The sequence below is a fragment of the Oryctolagus cuniculus genome, chromosome 11 (genome assembly GCF_964237555.1).
Source record: "Oryctolagus cuniculus chromosome 11, mOryCun1.1, whole genome shotgun sequence".
NCBI lineage: Eukaryota > Metazoa > Chordata > Mammalia > Lagomorpha > Leporidae > Oryctolagus > Oryctolagus cuniculus.
In genome coordinates, this window is record NC_091442.1 from 28,045,976 (window position 1) to 28,059,331 (window position 13,356).

The window sequence follows — 13,356 nt, forward strand, 5'->3', positions numbered from 1 at the left end:
ACCTATCCAGTGAAATTATGTGGGGAAATTAGGCACATGAGGCAGTTCAAAGATGTCGCCCAAAGGAAGTAAGGTGGGCGGAACCCAAACTTGTTTACTGCCAAAGCTAACTGGCCACGGATCATCAAGGGAAGTGACAACTGATAGCAAGTGTATAGACATAGGGCTAGTCCTATAAGAAATCATCCCGTAAAGTGACCCTTTAAGTGATTGGTTAGTCTTATGCCCTGCCCCAATGACTGCAGTTTAGTGCTATAAAAGGCTGTTATGCTTGACTTGGCTCCCCACTGGGTCTGATTGTCTCCTGGTTCAGGATGCTGGGAAATGGGCAACGGGCGAGCAGGGCACTTACCTTTCCTGGGACCCAGTCCAAGGGTGGACTAAGACCCTGCAAAGTTATTCCTCAAACCCTGATTTTTGAGCTTGCCTAACCTGGTGACTTGCACTAGCATCCTCTTGAGCTGGGCAGCAGCAGGTAGCCACAGCTCGGCCAGCCATGCAATCACAAGGATAAACCTCCCACCATGCGCGTTGCTAACCTGCGATCCTCAGTAGGCTTAGGAACTCGAAATGGATGTATGACATAAAGGCGTATTCTATGATCTGCAGACACTCTGTGGCAGGTTTTCTACATCCTTGTCACTCTCTGGAGCACAGCACTTCCCATTTCGATGAAGCCGTATTCGCCTATTTTTCCTTTCAGCGCTTGTTTTCAGGGTGAAATCTGCCTCCATCAAAGCTGAGACTCACCAGGTTTTTCTTAGTCCTATAGTTCCAGCTCTTAGATTTTGACTGTTGATCCACTGAGTTAATGCTTCTCTGGCACATGGTTATCCAGTTGTCCCAGTACCATCTCGTTGAAGGGATCAGCCTCCTTCCAGTGCTTTTAGTATCCTTGTTGAAAACCAATTGGCCACATATGTAAAGACTTCTTCTGTAACCTCAATTCCAAAATTCCTGGTTTGATGACTTTTGTAGCTAAGTTTTGAGATCACAAGTGTTGAGATCTCTGATCTATTCTTTCAAGACTGTTTTGGCTATTTGGGGCCCAGCCCTTTGTAGCTTAATATAAATTTGATCTTCTCCATCTCAGAAAAACAAGATTACAAGGATCGCACTGAATCTGTGCTACTATTTAACAATACCATCTTCCAATCCATAACACATCTTCATGTTACTCATTTTCACAGGAACTTAGCTTTTTGCACATAAGTCTTTCATCTCTGGTTGATTCCTGTATATTTTGGAATTCTCGGTTTTTAATATTTAGGTATTCCGTGGCATTTTGTCCTTTTGCTTGCTTTTGTGATCTTCTGTTCCGATTGAGCTTGCATCCTGCAACTCTGCTACATTCATTCAGCTTTAGCAGTCTTCACCGCGATCTTCTACATACTCAGCAGTTGCCATTTTACCTCCTTCCCGATTTGGATCCCTCTTCTTTTTCTTGCCTAAACGCTGGCAAAACTTCCAGGGAAATGTTGTGTAGCAGTCCTGAAAGCAATAGCCCTTTTGTTCCTAATCTTAAGGGAAATGTTTTCAGTCTCTCACTAGCTGCAGGCTTTTCATAAATCCATCTGTTTAGAAAAATCCCCTCTAGGCCTAGTTTCCTGGGTATATTTTATCTTGAAAGTGCTGACCAGGGTAAAGCAGGTAAAGTTGCCACCTGTAGTGCCAGCATCCCATATGACACCAGTTCAAGAAGACCTTTCTCTGTAACCCTGCCTTTCAAATAAATAAATCTTCAAGAAGAAAAAAAAAAAGTGCTGATATTTTGTTAAATGCTTTCTCTACATTTATTGTGCTAATCTTACAGCTTTTGTCCCCTTATTAATATGGTATATCCTGGAGGCCAGCACTGTGGTGTAGCAGGTTAACCAGTTGCCTTCAGTGTTGGCATCCCATATGGGCCACAGTTTGATTCCTGGCTGCTCCACTCCTGATCCAGCTGCCTGCTAATGCACCTGGGAAAGCAGCAAAGGATGGCCCAAGTGCTTAAACCCCTGCAACCACGTGGGTGACCCGAATGAAGCTCCTGGCTTCAGCCTGGCCCAGCTGTGGCCCTTGCAGCTATTTGGAGATTTCTGTCTCTAACTTTGCCTTTCAAATAAAAATAAATAAATCTTTAAAAGACTATATGGTAAGTTCCATTCACTGGTTTTCTACTGAACCACCCTTAAATTCCTGGAGAAATTTAACACCCCAGGAATACTAACTTTTTTTTTTACTAACACCTGCTTTGTGTTTAGACTTTATTTCTATACACTTGAAGCCTGAGGTAGGAAACCCTCGAGTCATAGGATCACCACTTATCAACTGAACACAGACTTCAGGTGGGAGGATTTATGGGGCTCCCGCAACCTCAAAGCTGCACTAGGCTGTGTCTGTCTGACCCAGGATAAAGTTGTACCAAAACCGTTGTTCTCCATATAGCATTTCCATTTTTAGCATCTGCTTCACATTTTTACTGGACAGAAAAAAGAAAAAGTACTGTTAAGTGCCTTTCCAAGTGGATAAATCAATTCACACTCCTCACCAATAATTGTATGAGTGTTTATTTCAACAAACTGGTTTTGATAGATGAAAATGTTTTATTGCAGTTCAATTTTATAATTCTATTATATGAGGCTGTATATCAGATCAAATGTGTAGTAAAATATTTTATAGGGAAGCAGCTAAGATTAGGGCAATTTTTCCAAGGCAACCCTCTTGACTCTTAAGCACCCAATATATCAAAGATTTTTTCTAAAAACAAATAGATACATCAGGTGCATTTATGATATTCTCTTAAGAGTTTATTATAAACCAGTTTCATAGGCCACAAGGAAATAAAAGGACTATGTACAGCCTTACAAGACACAGGCAGGGAGCTGAGGAGGGCCAAGATGAGTCTAGGGCCTTGGTGGGCGCATTCCCGGGGGAGGGGGCCCTGTAAGGGAAACCAGACAATCCGGTGAGACTCCGCGAACAACAGCATAACAAACAAACAGGTCTGTGGTAGCGTGGCCCTGGGGGATCGGGCCCACGCCTCTGTGGATCTACTTCCATAACTCTGTGGCAAGGGTCAAAGGAGGCCTGAAGTAAGAGTAAGAAGTTTAGTCAGTGCCTGATCTGCAACTCAAATCCCCAGCCCTGCCCCAGCCTCCCACACCCTACAATTACCAGGTGATCGGGGTCCTGACGGGTGTACTAACTAGGGAAATCTCTGCAGCTGACTGAATTCCGGGGCCTATAAACCCATAAATGGGAAACCCAATCCAGATACAGGGATCACCAAGTTGGCCATGAGTTATCTAAGAGGCCAGCTTGGTGGGAGGAACACTGGGCTGGGAGTCAGAATGCTGAGCTCTCTATGGGCCTATTCTCGCATGCACATGAAGGCTGATCTCAACAAAGACACAATAAATAGTATAGCTAAGCCCATAGTATCAAACCAGAAGGCATATAAGACAACCTTATAACCTCTGTTGGGGAATTCTCAGAACATGTATTTCACTGTCCTGAAGATGCTACCTTAGAAACTGGGAGGTACCATGGGTGCATGGTTCCCCTGTCTTAAGAGGGGAAGTAAGGTCAACTTAAGAATTATTTGTCCTCTCTTCCTATGCTTTCTAAGGACAGCACTGTCTACGAACTCATCCCCCTGGGCTTAAGGCCCAAAAACCAGAGGATACAATCTAAATCCAATCTTATCTCTTATTTCCCATCCCTAAGGCAGCCAAAGTCACTGCTGCGGGCACTTACCTCGCATCCCAGGGGGAGGGGGCCGCATCCCTGGAGGGGGCATGCCCATTGGAGTTCCTCGTCCAGGGGGAATTCCCATTGGGGGACCCATAGGAGGCCTCATACCAGGAGGTGGGCCCATCATGCCTGCAGGAGAAAAGCCCCAAGAATATGGCTCAAGTAAAAAGGTATCAGAAAACATACAAAGTTGCCCACCAAGTTGAGACAGATGGACCCCTCCATCCTCAGCCTCTCCTATCAAACTGACACTTGAGCCAACGAGCTAGGGCTCTCAATGGCCCTTGTCCAGCTAGTTCCACGGTCAGTCAGCCAAGCTGGATCTCAGAGTAATCCTGCTGAATTACACAAACCCATCATCAGTTTCAGTCAAGGTAATGTCTCATCATGAATCCAGCTAAGCCACCTTGTATCAATTAACATGGGTCACATTATAAACCCCTTACCTGGAGGAGGTGCACCTCGGCCCATGGGTGGGGGAGGACCCGCACGGCCAGGTGGGTACTGGGTGGGGGCCCCTGCAATACTAGCTGTGGCAGCTGCTGCAGCGGCTGCAACAGTGCCTCTTCCTTGAGGGGTCATCACCTGAGAGCACACAGGACAGAAGTTAGACAGAACAGTACAGTGCGATACAGGTTCCCACTCTCCCCCCCAACTTGGAGAACAGAGACTAAATCTTTTAAAGCTTCAACTCAGGGCATCAGATGTCCTACCCAGAATCATGTCAGTATAAAAATCAAGCTTGAATGCACTAAAACCTTCTAGGCCTGGGCGTAAGGGTGCCCAACCTGGGACCAGGATTGTGGGAAAGGTTAAGTACCACCTGTATCCCACGAGTGCAGGTTCACATCCCAGCCCCTCCACTTACGATCCATTTCCCTAATAATCCACCTGGGAAAGCCCCAGAAGATAGCCCAAGTGCTTCAGCCTGGCCCAGTCTGGCTGTTGTGGCTATTTGGGAAGTGAACCAAGAGATTAAGGGGGTCTCCCTGCCACCCCCGCCTAGGGCTCTGTAATGTTTTCAAATGAATACATCTTAAAAAAGAAAAAAAAAGTGGGGGTGCCAACCTAAGGCACCACATTTTCAAAAGTGACTAGGTGATAGGCTGTAATGTATTTTTCTCACATACATTTGGCTAAAATACCTTTTGTGCATGTCTTTAACAGCATCAATATAACCCACAATGGCAAGTTTTCCTTTTCACTGAACCCTGGGGTCACAGTGAAACACTGACAGCTAACAATCACATGCGGTCATTCTGGACTCTTCCCAAACTGTGGACCCTCTCTTTATATCCTTTATTTTAGCCCCAAGCAGCTAGTGACCTTCTCCCAACCCCTCACCTGTTGGGATGGCCCACCAACCCCACGGACTGGGCCAGCAAGACCTGCAGGAGCCTGAGGCATGGGAACACCAGCTGGGATTCCTCTGCCAGCGGCCCTGCCAATCCCTGGGCCCCCAGCAGCTCCAGCAAGTGGTACTCGGGCAATGCCAGTCTGGAAAATAAAACACATGCTCAGTGGCCTAGAAATCAGAAGGGCACTTTACCAGGGAGCCCCTCACATACACAAGTGTCAGGAGAGCTGATGAATGCTACGCACCCATACACACCAATATCACTCTGCCTCCATCCAAGATTATTTGTCCATCACCCTTGAAGCAGGCTAGAACCTAACTTGCCACAGCTCAGCCACCTAAATGCACTCTTGTAAAAGGCCAGGGTTCCACTTAGGACTCAGCAGACTGAGTATTTGATCTGCCATCAAAGGAACATGAAATCCAGTCTCACCTCAGATTCTCATCTGCTGGGTGACAGTACACAAATAATCCCACAACTGTTTCCTTATCTGCAAACGATAGCTATAGTACAGCTGCATGTGGTCATGAAAATTTATACAGGGCTGTGCAACAGCCAACTCCACTGCAAGTAAATTCTGAAAATTCTTATTATTGGATAAAACTGTAATATAAATCCAAAAAAGAGAAAAGAGAACATAATAAACTATTTGGTACAAATCTAAGAGTGTTATCTTAAATTATTAACATGTCTTAGAAAGTACAGAGTAGTATGGGACAGGTGGTATGGCACACCAGGTTAAACCACTGCCTGGGACACCAGCATCCCTCTTCAGAGTGTCTGGCTTGACTTCCAGCTTCTCCACTTCCAATCCAGTTTCCTGCAAATGTGCTCCTGGGAGATAGCAGATGATGGCCCAAGTACTTGATTCCCTGCCTCTCACATGAGAGAGCCAGATGGAGTTCCTGGCTTTTGGCTTTAGCCTGGCCAACATGGGGGCACAGCTGAGTTAAGCCACCACTTGAGACATCCATATCCCATACTGGAGTGGCAGCTCAAGTCCAGACTGCTCCACTTCTGATTCAGCTCCCTGCTGATGTACCTGGGAACCAGGAGACAACTCAAATATTTGAGTCCCTGTGGCCACATAGCAGATTCAGATGGAGTTCCTAGCTCCTACTTCAGCCTTGTCCAGCCCCAGCTGGTGTAGTCACTGGGGAGTGAACCAGCAGAAGGAAGATCTCTTTTCTGTCATCTCTGCCTTTCAAATAAATAAATCTTTTAAGAATGGTATACAGTAGAAGAGCGGTTACCAGAGGCTGGGGAAGAGGGTGAAGAATAGAGAGGATGGTTAGCAGGTACAGGTCTACAGCTGGACAGGAAGCATAATTTCTAAGATTCTATACAGCAGAGTATATGTATATATATTACAAAATTATCTTTCAAAACAGCTTGTAGGAAGGATTCTGAACATTCCCAACACAAAGACATGAAAAATTTGACACTGACATCCCATATGGGTGCCAGTGTGTGTTGCAGCTGCTCCACTTCTGATCCAGCTCCCTACTAATGGCCTGGGAAAAGCAGTAAAGATGGCCAAATGTCTGAGCCCTGGCCACCCATGTGGGGAGACCTAGAAGAAGCTTCTGGCTTCCGCCTGGTCCAGTCCTGGCCATGATGGCCACCTTGGGAATGAACCAGCAGACGGAAAGTCTCTTTGTGTGTCTCTCTCTTTCTGTAACTGATTTTCAAACAAATTACATTATATAATGCCTTTTTTTAAAAGGCATTATATAGGCCGGCGCCGCGGCTCACTAGGCTAATCCTCCGCCTAGCGGCGCCGGCACACCGGGTTCTAGTCCCGGTTGGGGCGCCGGATTCTGTCCCGGTTGCCCCTCTTCCAGGCCAGCTCTCTGCTGTGGCCAGGGAGTGCAGTGGAGGATGGCCCAGGTGCTTGGGCCCTGCACCCCATGGGAGACCAGGAAAAGCACCTGGCTCCTGGCTCCTGCCATCGGATCAGCGCGGTGCGCTGGCCGCGGTGCGCTGGCCGCAGCGCGCCAGCCACGGCGGCCATCGGAGGGTGAACCAACGGCAAAAGGAAGACCTTTCTCTCTGTCTCTCTCTCTCTCTCTCACTGTCCACTCTGCCTGTCAAAAAAAAAAAAAAAAAAAGATAAAAAAAAAAAGGCATTATATAAAGATATGCAAAGTATGGGAAATAAGTACAAATAAATGTTTCTGTTGCAAAGAATGTACAGAAAGCCATGCGGAAAAATGTTTATGTTAAATGAAAAAGAAAAAAAAATTACACATTTATGGGGAGTACAAAAGATATGTGGTTAAAAATAAACACAGGGTTAAGATTATTTTCTTGCCTTAAGATCTTAAAGTGAAAAAGGAAAAATAAATTTGACTAGATTCTCTAAAGCATGCTCTATTCATAAATATAACTTGATGTTTACAGAACCAAGACTGCCTGGTACCAATGTCAGTTTCACCACTTACTGCCAGTGACGCCTAGGGCAGGGTACCAAAGCTGAGTTTGTTTTATCTGTAAGGTAATAACCTATCTCAACAGACTGTTATAAGGATTACATAAAACTCTTCAACTGTTTGGTGCACAGTAGATGCTCAGTGAATATTAATTATTCTATAATTGCACAAAACAAAACACTTCCACGTTCTAGTGTTTGGAGTCACTACAACTTTGTAAGGTCTGCCTAGACTGTCATCACATCAGGAGCTTCAGCAGGCGTGTATCAATCAGAAACACCTAATTGTATTTCCACTCTCCACTGCTTACTTGCAAGGTAATCCCTTTACAATCTATTTATTATGTATAAAAAGGGAACAAAACCAGAGGACGCCTGTGAGGGCTGCAGTGGAACCAGAGACCCGGCAGAAGCGGGCTCACAGCAGGGCCTCCCTCTCCAACTTACATCTTTGGGGGGAGGACCCTCTACCGTCATGGAGACCAGGTTCTCCCCGCGCAGCAGCACCAGGCCAAGGACTCGCTTCTCTTCCCTTTCTGCCTGTTTGGAGTTCTTCGGCCTAAAGACAGAGTTAGAAGAGACATAAAAAACAAGGAGATGATGACCCCACAGCCGGTTCTCTACCTGTTTCCTACCAAGCCAAAAAGATGCACAGACTACACGATACATCGAGAGTCAAGAAAGCCCAGGCCTGGCTCAAATGCTACCTCACGGGCAGCTGTGAGGCCTCTTCTTCAGAATTCATTACTCTGCTCCTTCTGTGAGCTCAAGGGCTCACCGATGAAAGGAGCGACTAAATGTCCCTAACTACTGCATCCCACCCGCTCGCGTGCAGTGTCTTTCTCCAACCAATTCAACTTCCCGGGCCTGTAATTCTGCCCCTCACTTCAAACCAGAAATAAACAACGAAGAAAAAGAAATTTCACTCAAATAGAAATTGATATTTCATGTGTTCCTCAAAAGCACAAAAACAGAACCCCACCAACCCAACAGCAACAACCAGAAAAAAAAAACAAACAAAATATAAACTTAAACTAGGAAAAATAACTGCAACAGAATAGGGCAAAGGGTGGAAAAAGCCAAAGCCAAGAGCCTAAAAATAAAGACAAAATACTCCGACTTTAAGAAACAACTGAGAGATTTCATTTTAATGACATTTTATGTCATGTTAACTGGTTTTCTGGGAAGGATATTTGTCCTTTTCAGCTCACTGTTTTCTTATTCTTAAAATCAGTATGTATTGCCCTTTCATAAGAAAGACCCATCTGAGTATTTGATTTTTCTCAGCAACTTTTCCATATTTCTAAAAATACTTTCCAATATACTTTCACTTTAAAAACAAAATTTGGTTCATTTTTGAGAAGCAGAAGAAAATCATTTGAAATAGCTGCGCACTGATCTGCTGGCCCCCTTCAATGTGCACCTGACATCCCAGCATCTCTGCCGGTTTCTATCCTGTGTTTCTTGATCTCAGGCTGCGAGACCAGCCTGAAGGAAATTCATAGCCAGTGACAACTGAATTTGGTCAGAGGATATGCCAAAACCGCTGGATGATCTCGGAAGTTCACATGAAACTCTTGAGGCCTCAATATGCCTTGAACAAAAAACAGGACAAAGAGCCAGACCACATCTTTGAATGGTCAGCGCTTAGATCTGTAACTCGTAGGACTAGGCAGTCAGCCAATTAACTTACAGAATCAGAGTAAAGTAGGAAAGTGCATCTCCAATTGTTTCCATAAATGCCAACAAAAATCACTGGCCCCAAACCCACATGGGGAGCTGAGCACTTACCCTGAAGAGGGTCAGAGGCTTCTTAAAGCAGTTTCAGACCAGGCCGCATTGGGGAGCCCTGTAGGCTACAGCTTTACAAATAGGCAATGAGGCCAGAAAACCAAGCTCTCCCCCCTTACACACCTGTGGGGAGAACACGAGAGCCCTTTACCCCAGTACCCAGGGGCACAGACAGTCAGAGAAATAAAAAGGCCTAGCAGCCCTTCTCAAAGCTTGTACTTGGCTAGAACTAGAGAGCAAGGCTTGCCGGACTAAGGAAGGAGCTCTCCTGGTGTTCAACGTCCCCTTCTACGCCTGCCCTCTGCAGCAGGAGAGCAAACAGAGAGGAACCAACTAGCTACACCACCACCAGTCACCCGGCCCACCCCCATCCCCTCCCCACCTCCACCAACCTTCCCCTCGGGCGCTACTCACTTGATCTTCCTGAACTCGTCACAGTCACAGAGGATCAAATTCATGTGCTTGTCAAAGGCCTTAAAGGTGCCGATGAAGATGCGGCCATCCTGCAGGATGCACCTCATCCTGTAGTCGATGTGCTGCAGCATCTTGCTGCTCTTGCCCACCGTCTGCAAGACGCGGTCGGGAGGGGGGACACTCAGTTCTCGGGCCCACAACCCAAAGCAGCCACACAGGCCTCGCTGTCCACATGCCTTTCTCCACCTTCCACCCACAGCCCCTGCCCGGGAATTCTCCCATGTCACCCTGTTTTCAGCCCTGACCTCTGCCCAGTAACCTGCTCTTCTCCCTCTTCCTGAAATCAGTCTTTCTAATATTACAACTGCCTTTGTCTATACAGTGTCAGTTTCAGGGGAGAGTGGAGGCTGTCATCTACCAATCTAATCCGCTCACTAGAGATCAGCCTTCTGCACCGTGCAGGCTACAGGTGTGACTCCAGGAGTGGAACACCCAATTCCCATCACAAAGGCAGAACAGGAAGCGCGGAAATGGGTCTGGCACCAAACTCCAGTTATCAGGAAGCTTGCTATCAGCAAAGAGCTGATCATCTTGGAGGTGAGGAGAGGCCAACGGTGGGCTCCAAGACTGTCTCTGGGAGAGGGAAACGTCTACTGGCCAGGATCTAACCAGTTTGGACAGGTCACAGCACTGACGAACGTATAACGCCACATTTAATTCTTAACTAATCAAACACTTCCACTTTTATAGCCTGGCTTCGGATGTAGCTTTGCTAAAATAATAGACTACACAAACACAATATGACGTGTCAGGTGCCTTTCAGTTTTTCTTCTCCCTAGAAAAAAATCACCTGGCATTGGATTTGTCTCTCCCCACCTGTCTGATTAGTGTAGGTCAGTTCCAGCTCACCCCAGGGCCTTTTATGTACCGGGCCGTGTGTTTATCCTTCACCCCTGTGAGCCTGGACAATAAATCAATGTGTGCATCAGAAACTCCGAAGTCCTGCCTGCCACCCCGAGGACTCAGCTTGGGTGGTTCGGGCTCCCTGAGAGGACAACTTTAACTGGCACCTGCCCACAGGGTTCTGACCTTCAGGGCAACACTCACTGGTCCTTACTGGATGCCCGCTATGAGAAGCAATGTTCATCTCAATTAATCCTCAAAAGTGGGGCTCTCGTCAGTCTTGTGTTACAGATTAGCGCACCCAAGCCGGGAGAGGTTAATTAACTTGCCCTGTGTCACAGCTGGGAAACCTAGCCTGAATCCAGTGCCTGTTCACCTAAGCAATTCTCTGTAGTCAGTATCCCCCCAGGTTTCACTGCTTCGGGCCTCAGCCAATACCTAGCAGTTAGAACGACCTTTCTAAACGAGCTAAGTTCCTGTCATTCGGCTGGCTGAATTCTTAAACGCGACGTCTCACCACCGACAGAGCAAAGTAGTATGCAAGGCCTTGGGCAACCAGGCTCCTGCCAATTGTTCCCAAGTCAGCCTTGACCTCTTCCTTCCTTTCCCCACCGCCACATCCCAGGTCTGCTACCCTTCCTCTGCCTTTGCTCTTGGAGTTCTCGGGGTGGAATATTCCGCCAGGAGCAGTCCGTGCAGTCTATCAGCTCCGCTCCAGCACCGCTTCCCGGAGAAAGCGTTCTCCCCCCGCCCCCCGCCCTCACTTCTGCCCACGACCCGTGTCCCGACTAGAAAGTGAGCTCGGTGAAGGAAGCAAGTTCATCTCGTGGCGTGGTCCCAGCGCCTAGTAAGCCGGACATTCGCGAACGTACACACAGGCCGAACAAATGCGCCGAACGCGTCTCCAAACATCCTCATCCCCCCCCCCACCCCCGCGCCCGTGCACGAGACTCAGCAAGACCCAAGGAACCGCCCCCAAGTCCTCCACCTCCTTCTGCAACTCCTCAAACTCTCACCCGCTTTCACCAGCACGAAATTCTGGGTCCTCCCTAGCCTTCCTGCGGCTCTAGCGCCTGCTCCGAAACTCCCAACATACACGAACTCGGTAAAAGTTTACTCGGTGCTACCGGGTCCCAGGCATTACCGCTACAGCGGTGTCGGGAGCCGCGGTTCTACCCATGTCCCTCCTGTACGACCCGGCCTCCGTGTCCCGGTTGTTTTTTCCCCGCTAAGTCCGAGATTTTCCTGCCCGGATCCAGCGGCTGCGGCCCGGGCCTACACAGCTCTAAGCGGCTCCAACCCAGATCAAACGCCATCCCCCACTCCACAACAGACTGGGAAGCTCCCGCGCCGCCAACCTGCGCCTCCTCACCATGTTGGCGGTTCTGATGGCTCAGATCCCCGCCGGATTCCCTTCCACCGAGGCCTAGACGCCAGCCAGCGGCCCGATTCCCGCCGTTGCTGCCGGAAGTGCAGCCTCCAGTAAAATGCGGTCGGGTACAAAGCTACTTCCGGCCTCGGCTCACGGCCCTTGGGTTCCGGCCCCGGCACGGAGTTTTGTGTTCCGTGCAGAGGCGGGGCTTGGAGGCGGGGTTAACGTCCGGTTTTTAATGTCTTCAAGGATGCTCTTTTAACACCTTCCTAATTTAAGTGGCGCAGCTCCCAGTCACGATCATCCCTTGTGCCCGTCCCCGCCCACCACCGCCAGGGGCTCGGTCCTCTGCTGCCACTGTCCTTGCTTTTCCGTGAACCGGCTTGACCGCGCTGTTGCCTCAGCACCTGCTTTTGCTTAGTCGGTCCCTCGGCCTGTGTGTGACGCAGCCCCTCGCTTCCTTCAAGACTTAAGCTTAAATAATGTTTTTCCCGGAGAAGACTTCCCTGGACATCCTCTTTAAAACTGCAACTACCCACCTCGCCCCCGTCTCTGCTTTTTCTCCGTAATACTGTGCCATATTTTCTGTGAGGGTACCAATTATTGTATATGGTTCCATCACTGAAATACCTAGAACACTGCTCAGCACAAAAATAAAGGAAAAAAATCTTTGTTGAATTAATAAATGAATCGCATCTGAACTCATGGCTTTTTTTTTCCTTTTTTTTTTTTTTTTTTTTTTTTTTTTTTTGACAGGCAGAGTGGACAGTGAGAGAGAGAGAGAGAGAGACAGAGACAAAGAAAGGTCTTCCTTTGCTGTTGGTTCACCCTCCAATGGCCGCCGTGGCCGGCATGCTGCGGCCGGCGCACCGCACTGATCTGAAGCCAGGAGCCAGGTGCTTCTCCTGGTCTCCCATGGGGCACAGGGCCCAAGGACTTCGGCCATCCTCCCCTGCACTCCCTGGCCACAGCAGAGAGCTGGCCTGGAAGAGGGGCAACCGGGACAGAATCCGGCGTCCCGACCAGGACTAGAACCTGGTGTGCCGGCGCCGCAAGGTGGAGGATTAGCCTAGTGAGCCGCGGCACCAGTTAATGACTTTTTTTTTTTCTTTAAAAAATATATTTTAGGGGCCAGCGCTGTGGCACAGTGGGTTAAGCCATATCTGCAGTGCCAGCATCCCACACGGGGGCCGGTCTGAGACCCAGCTGCTCCACTTCTGATCCAGCTCCCTACTAATCCAGAGGGGGAAAGCAGCGGAAGGCAGGCCAAGTCCTTGGGCCTCTGCACCCACGTGGGAGACCTGGATGAAGCTCCTGGCTCTTAGCTTTGGCCTGGCCCAGCCCTGGCT

General features: G+C 48.3%; 1 protein-coding gene across 4 annotated transcripts; it reads right to left on the reverse strand.

The window, feature by feature from the left end:
• Nucleotides 1-2,536: 2,536 nt before the first annotated feature.
• Nucleotides 2,537-12,305, reverse strand: SNRPB (small nuclear ribonucleoprotein polypeptides B and B1). Of its 4 annotated transcripts, none has more exons than XM_008256230.4 (7): nt 12,008-12,305; nt 9,733-9,884; nt 7,975-8,086; nt 5,083-5,235; nt 4,185-4,323; nt 3,742-3,867; nt 2,537-3,072 (listed from the first exon to the last, which is right to left on the reverse strand). In XM_008256230.4, exons 1-7 carry the CDS (start codon nt 12,008-12,010, stop codon nt 3,062-3,064), a joined length of 696 nt encoding a protein of 231 aa, XP_008254452.1. In that variant the 5' UTR covers nt 12,011-12,305; the 3' UTR covers nt 2,537-3,061. The 4 variants fall into 4 exon arrangements, with proteins under 4 accessions (XP_008254452.1, XP_008254451.1, XP_069908104.1 ...); XM_008256229.4 differs by having other exon boundaries at nt 2,537-2,926; nt 12,008-12,166; XM_070052003.1 differs by having other exon boundaries at nt 11,994-12,128.
• Nucleotides 12,306-13,356: the final 1,051 nt, after the last annotated feature.

Coding starts and splice junctions, on each gene's coding strand:
- SNRPB (XM_008256229.4), bottom strand. Junction 8,087..9,732: donor GACGAGTTCAGGAAGATCAA/GTGAGTAGCGCC, acceptor CTCTGTCTTTAG/GCCGAAGAACTCCAAACAGG. Junction 4,324..5,082: donor TTGGTGGGCCATCCCAACAG/GTGAGGGGTTGG, acceptor GTGTGCTCTCAG/GTGATGACCCCTCAAGGAAG.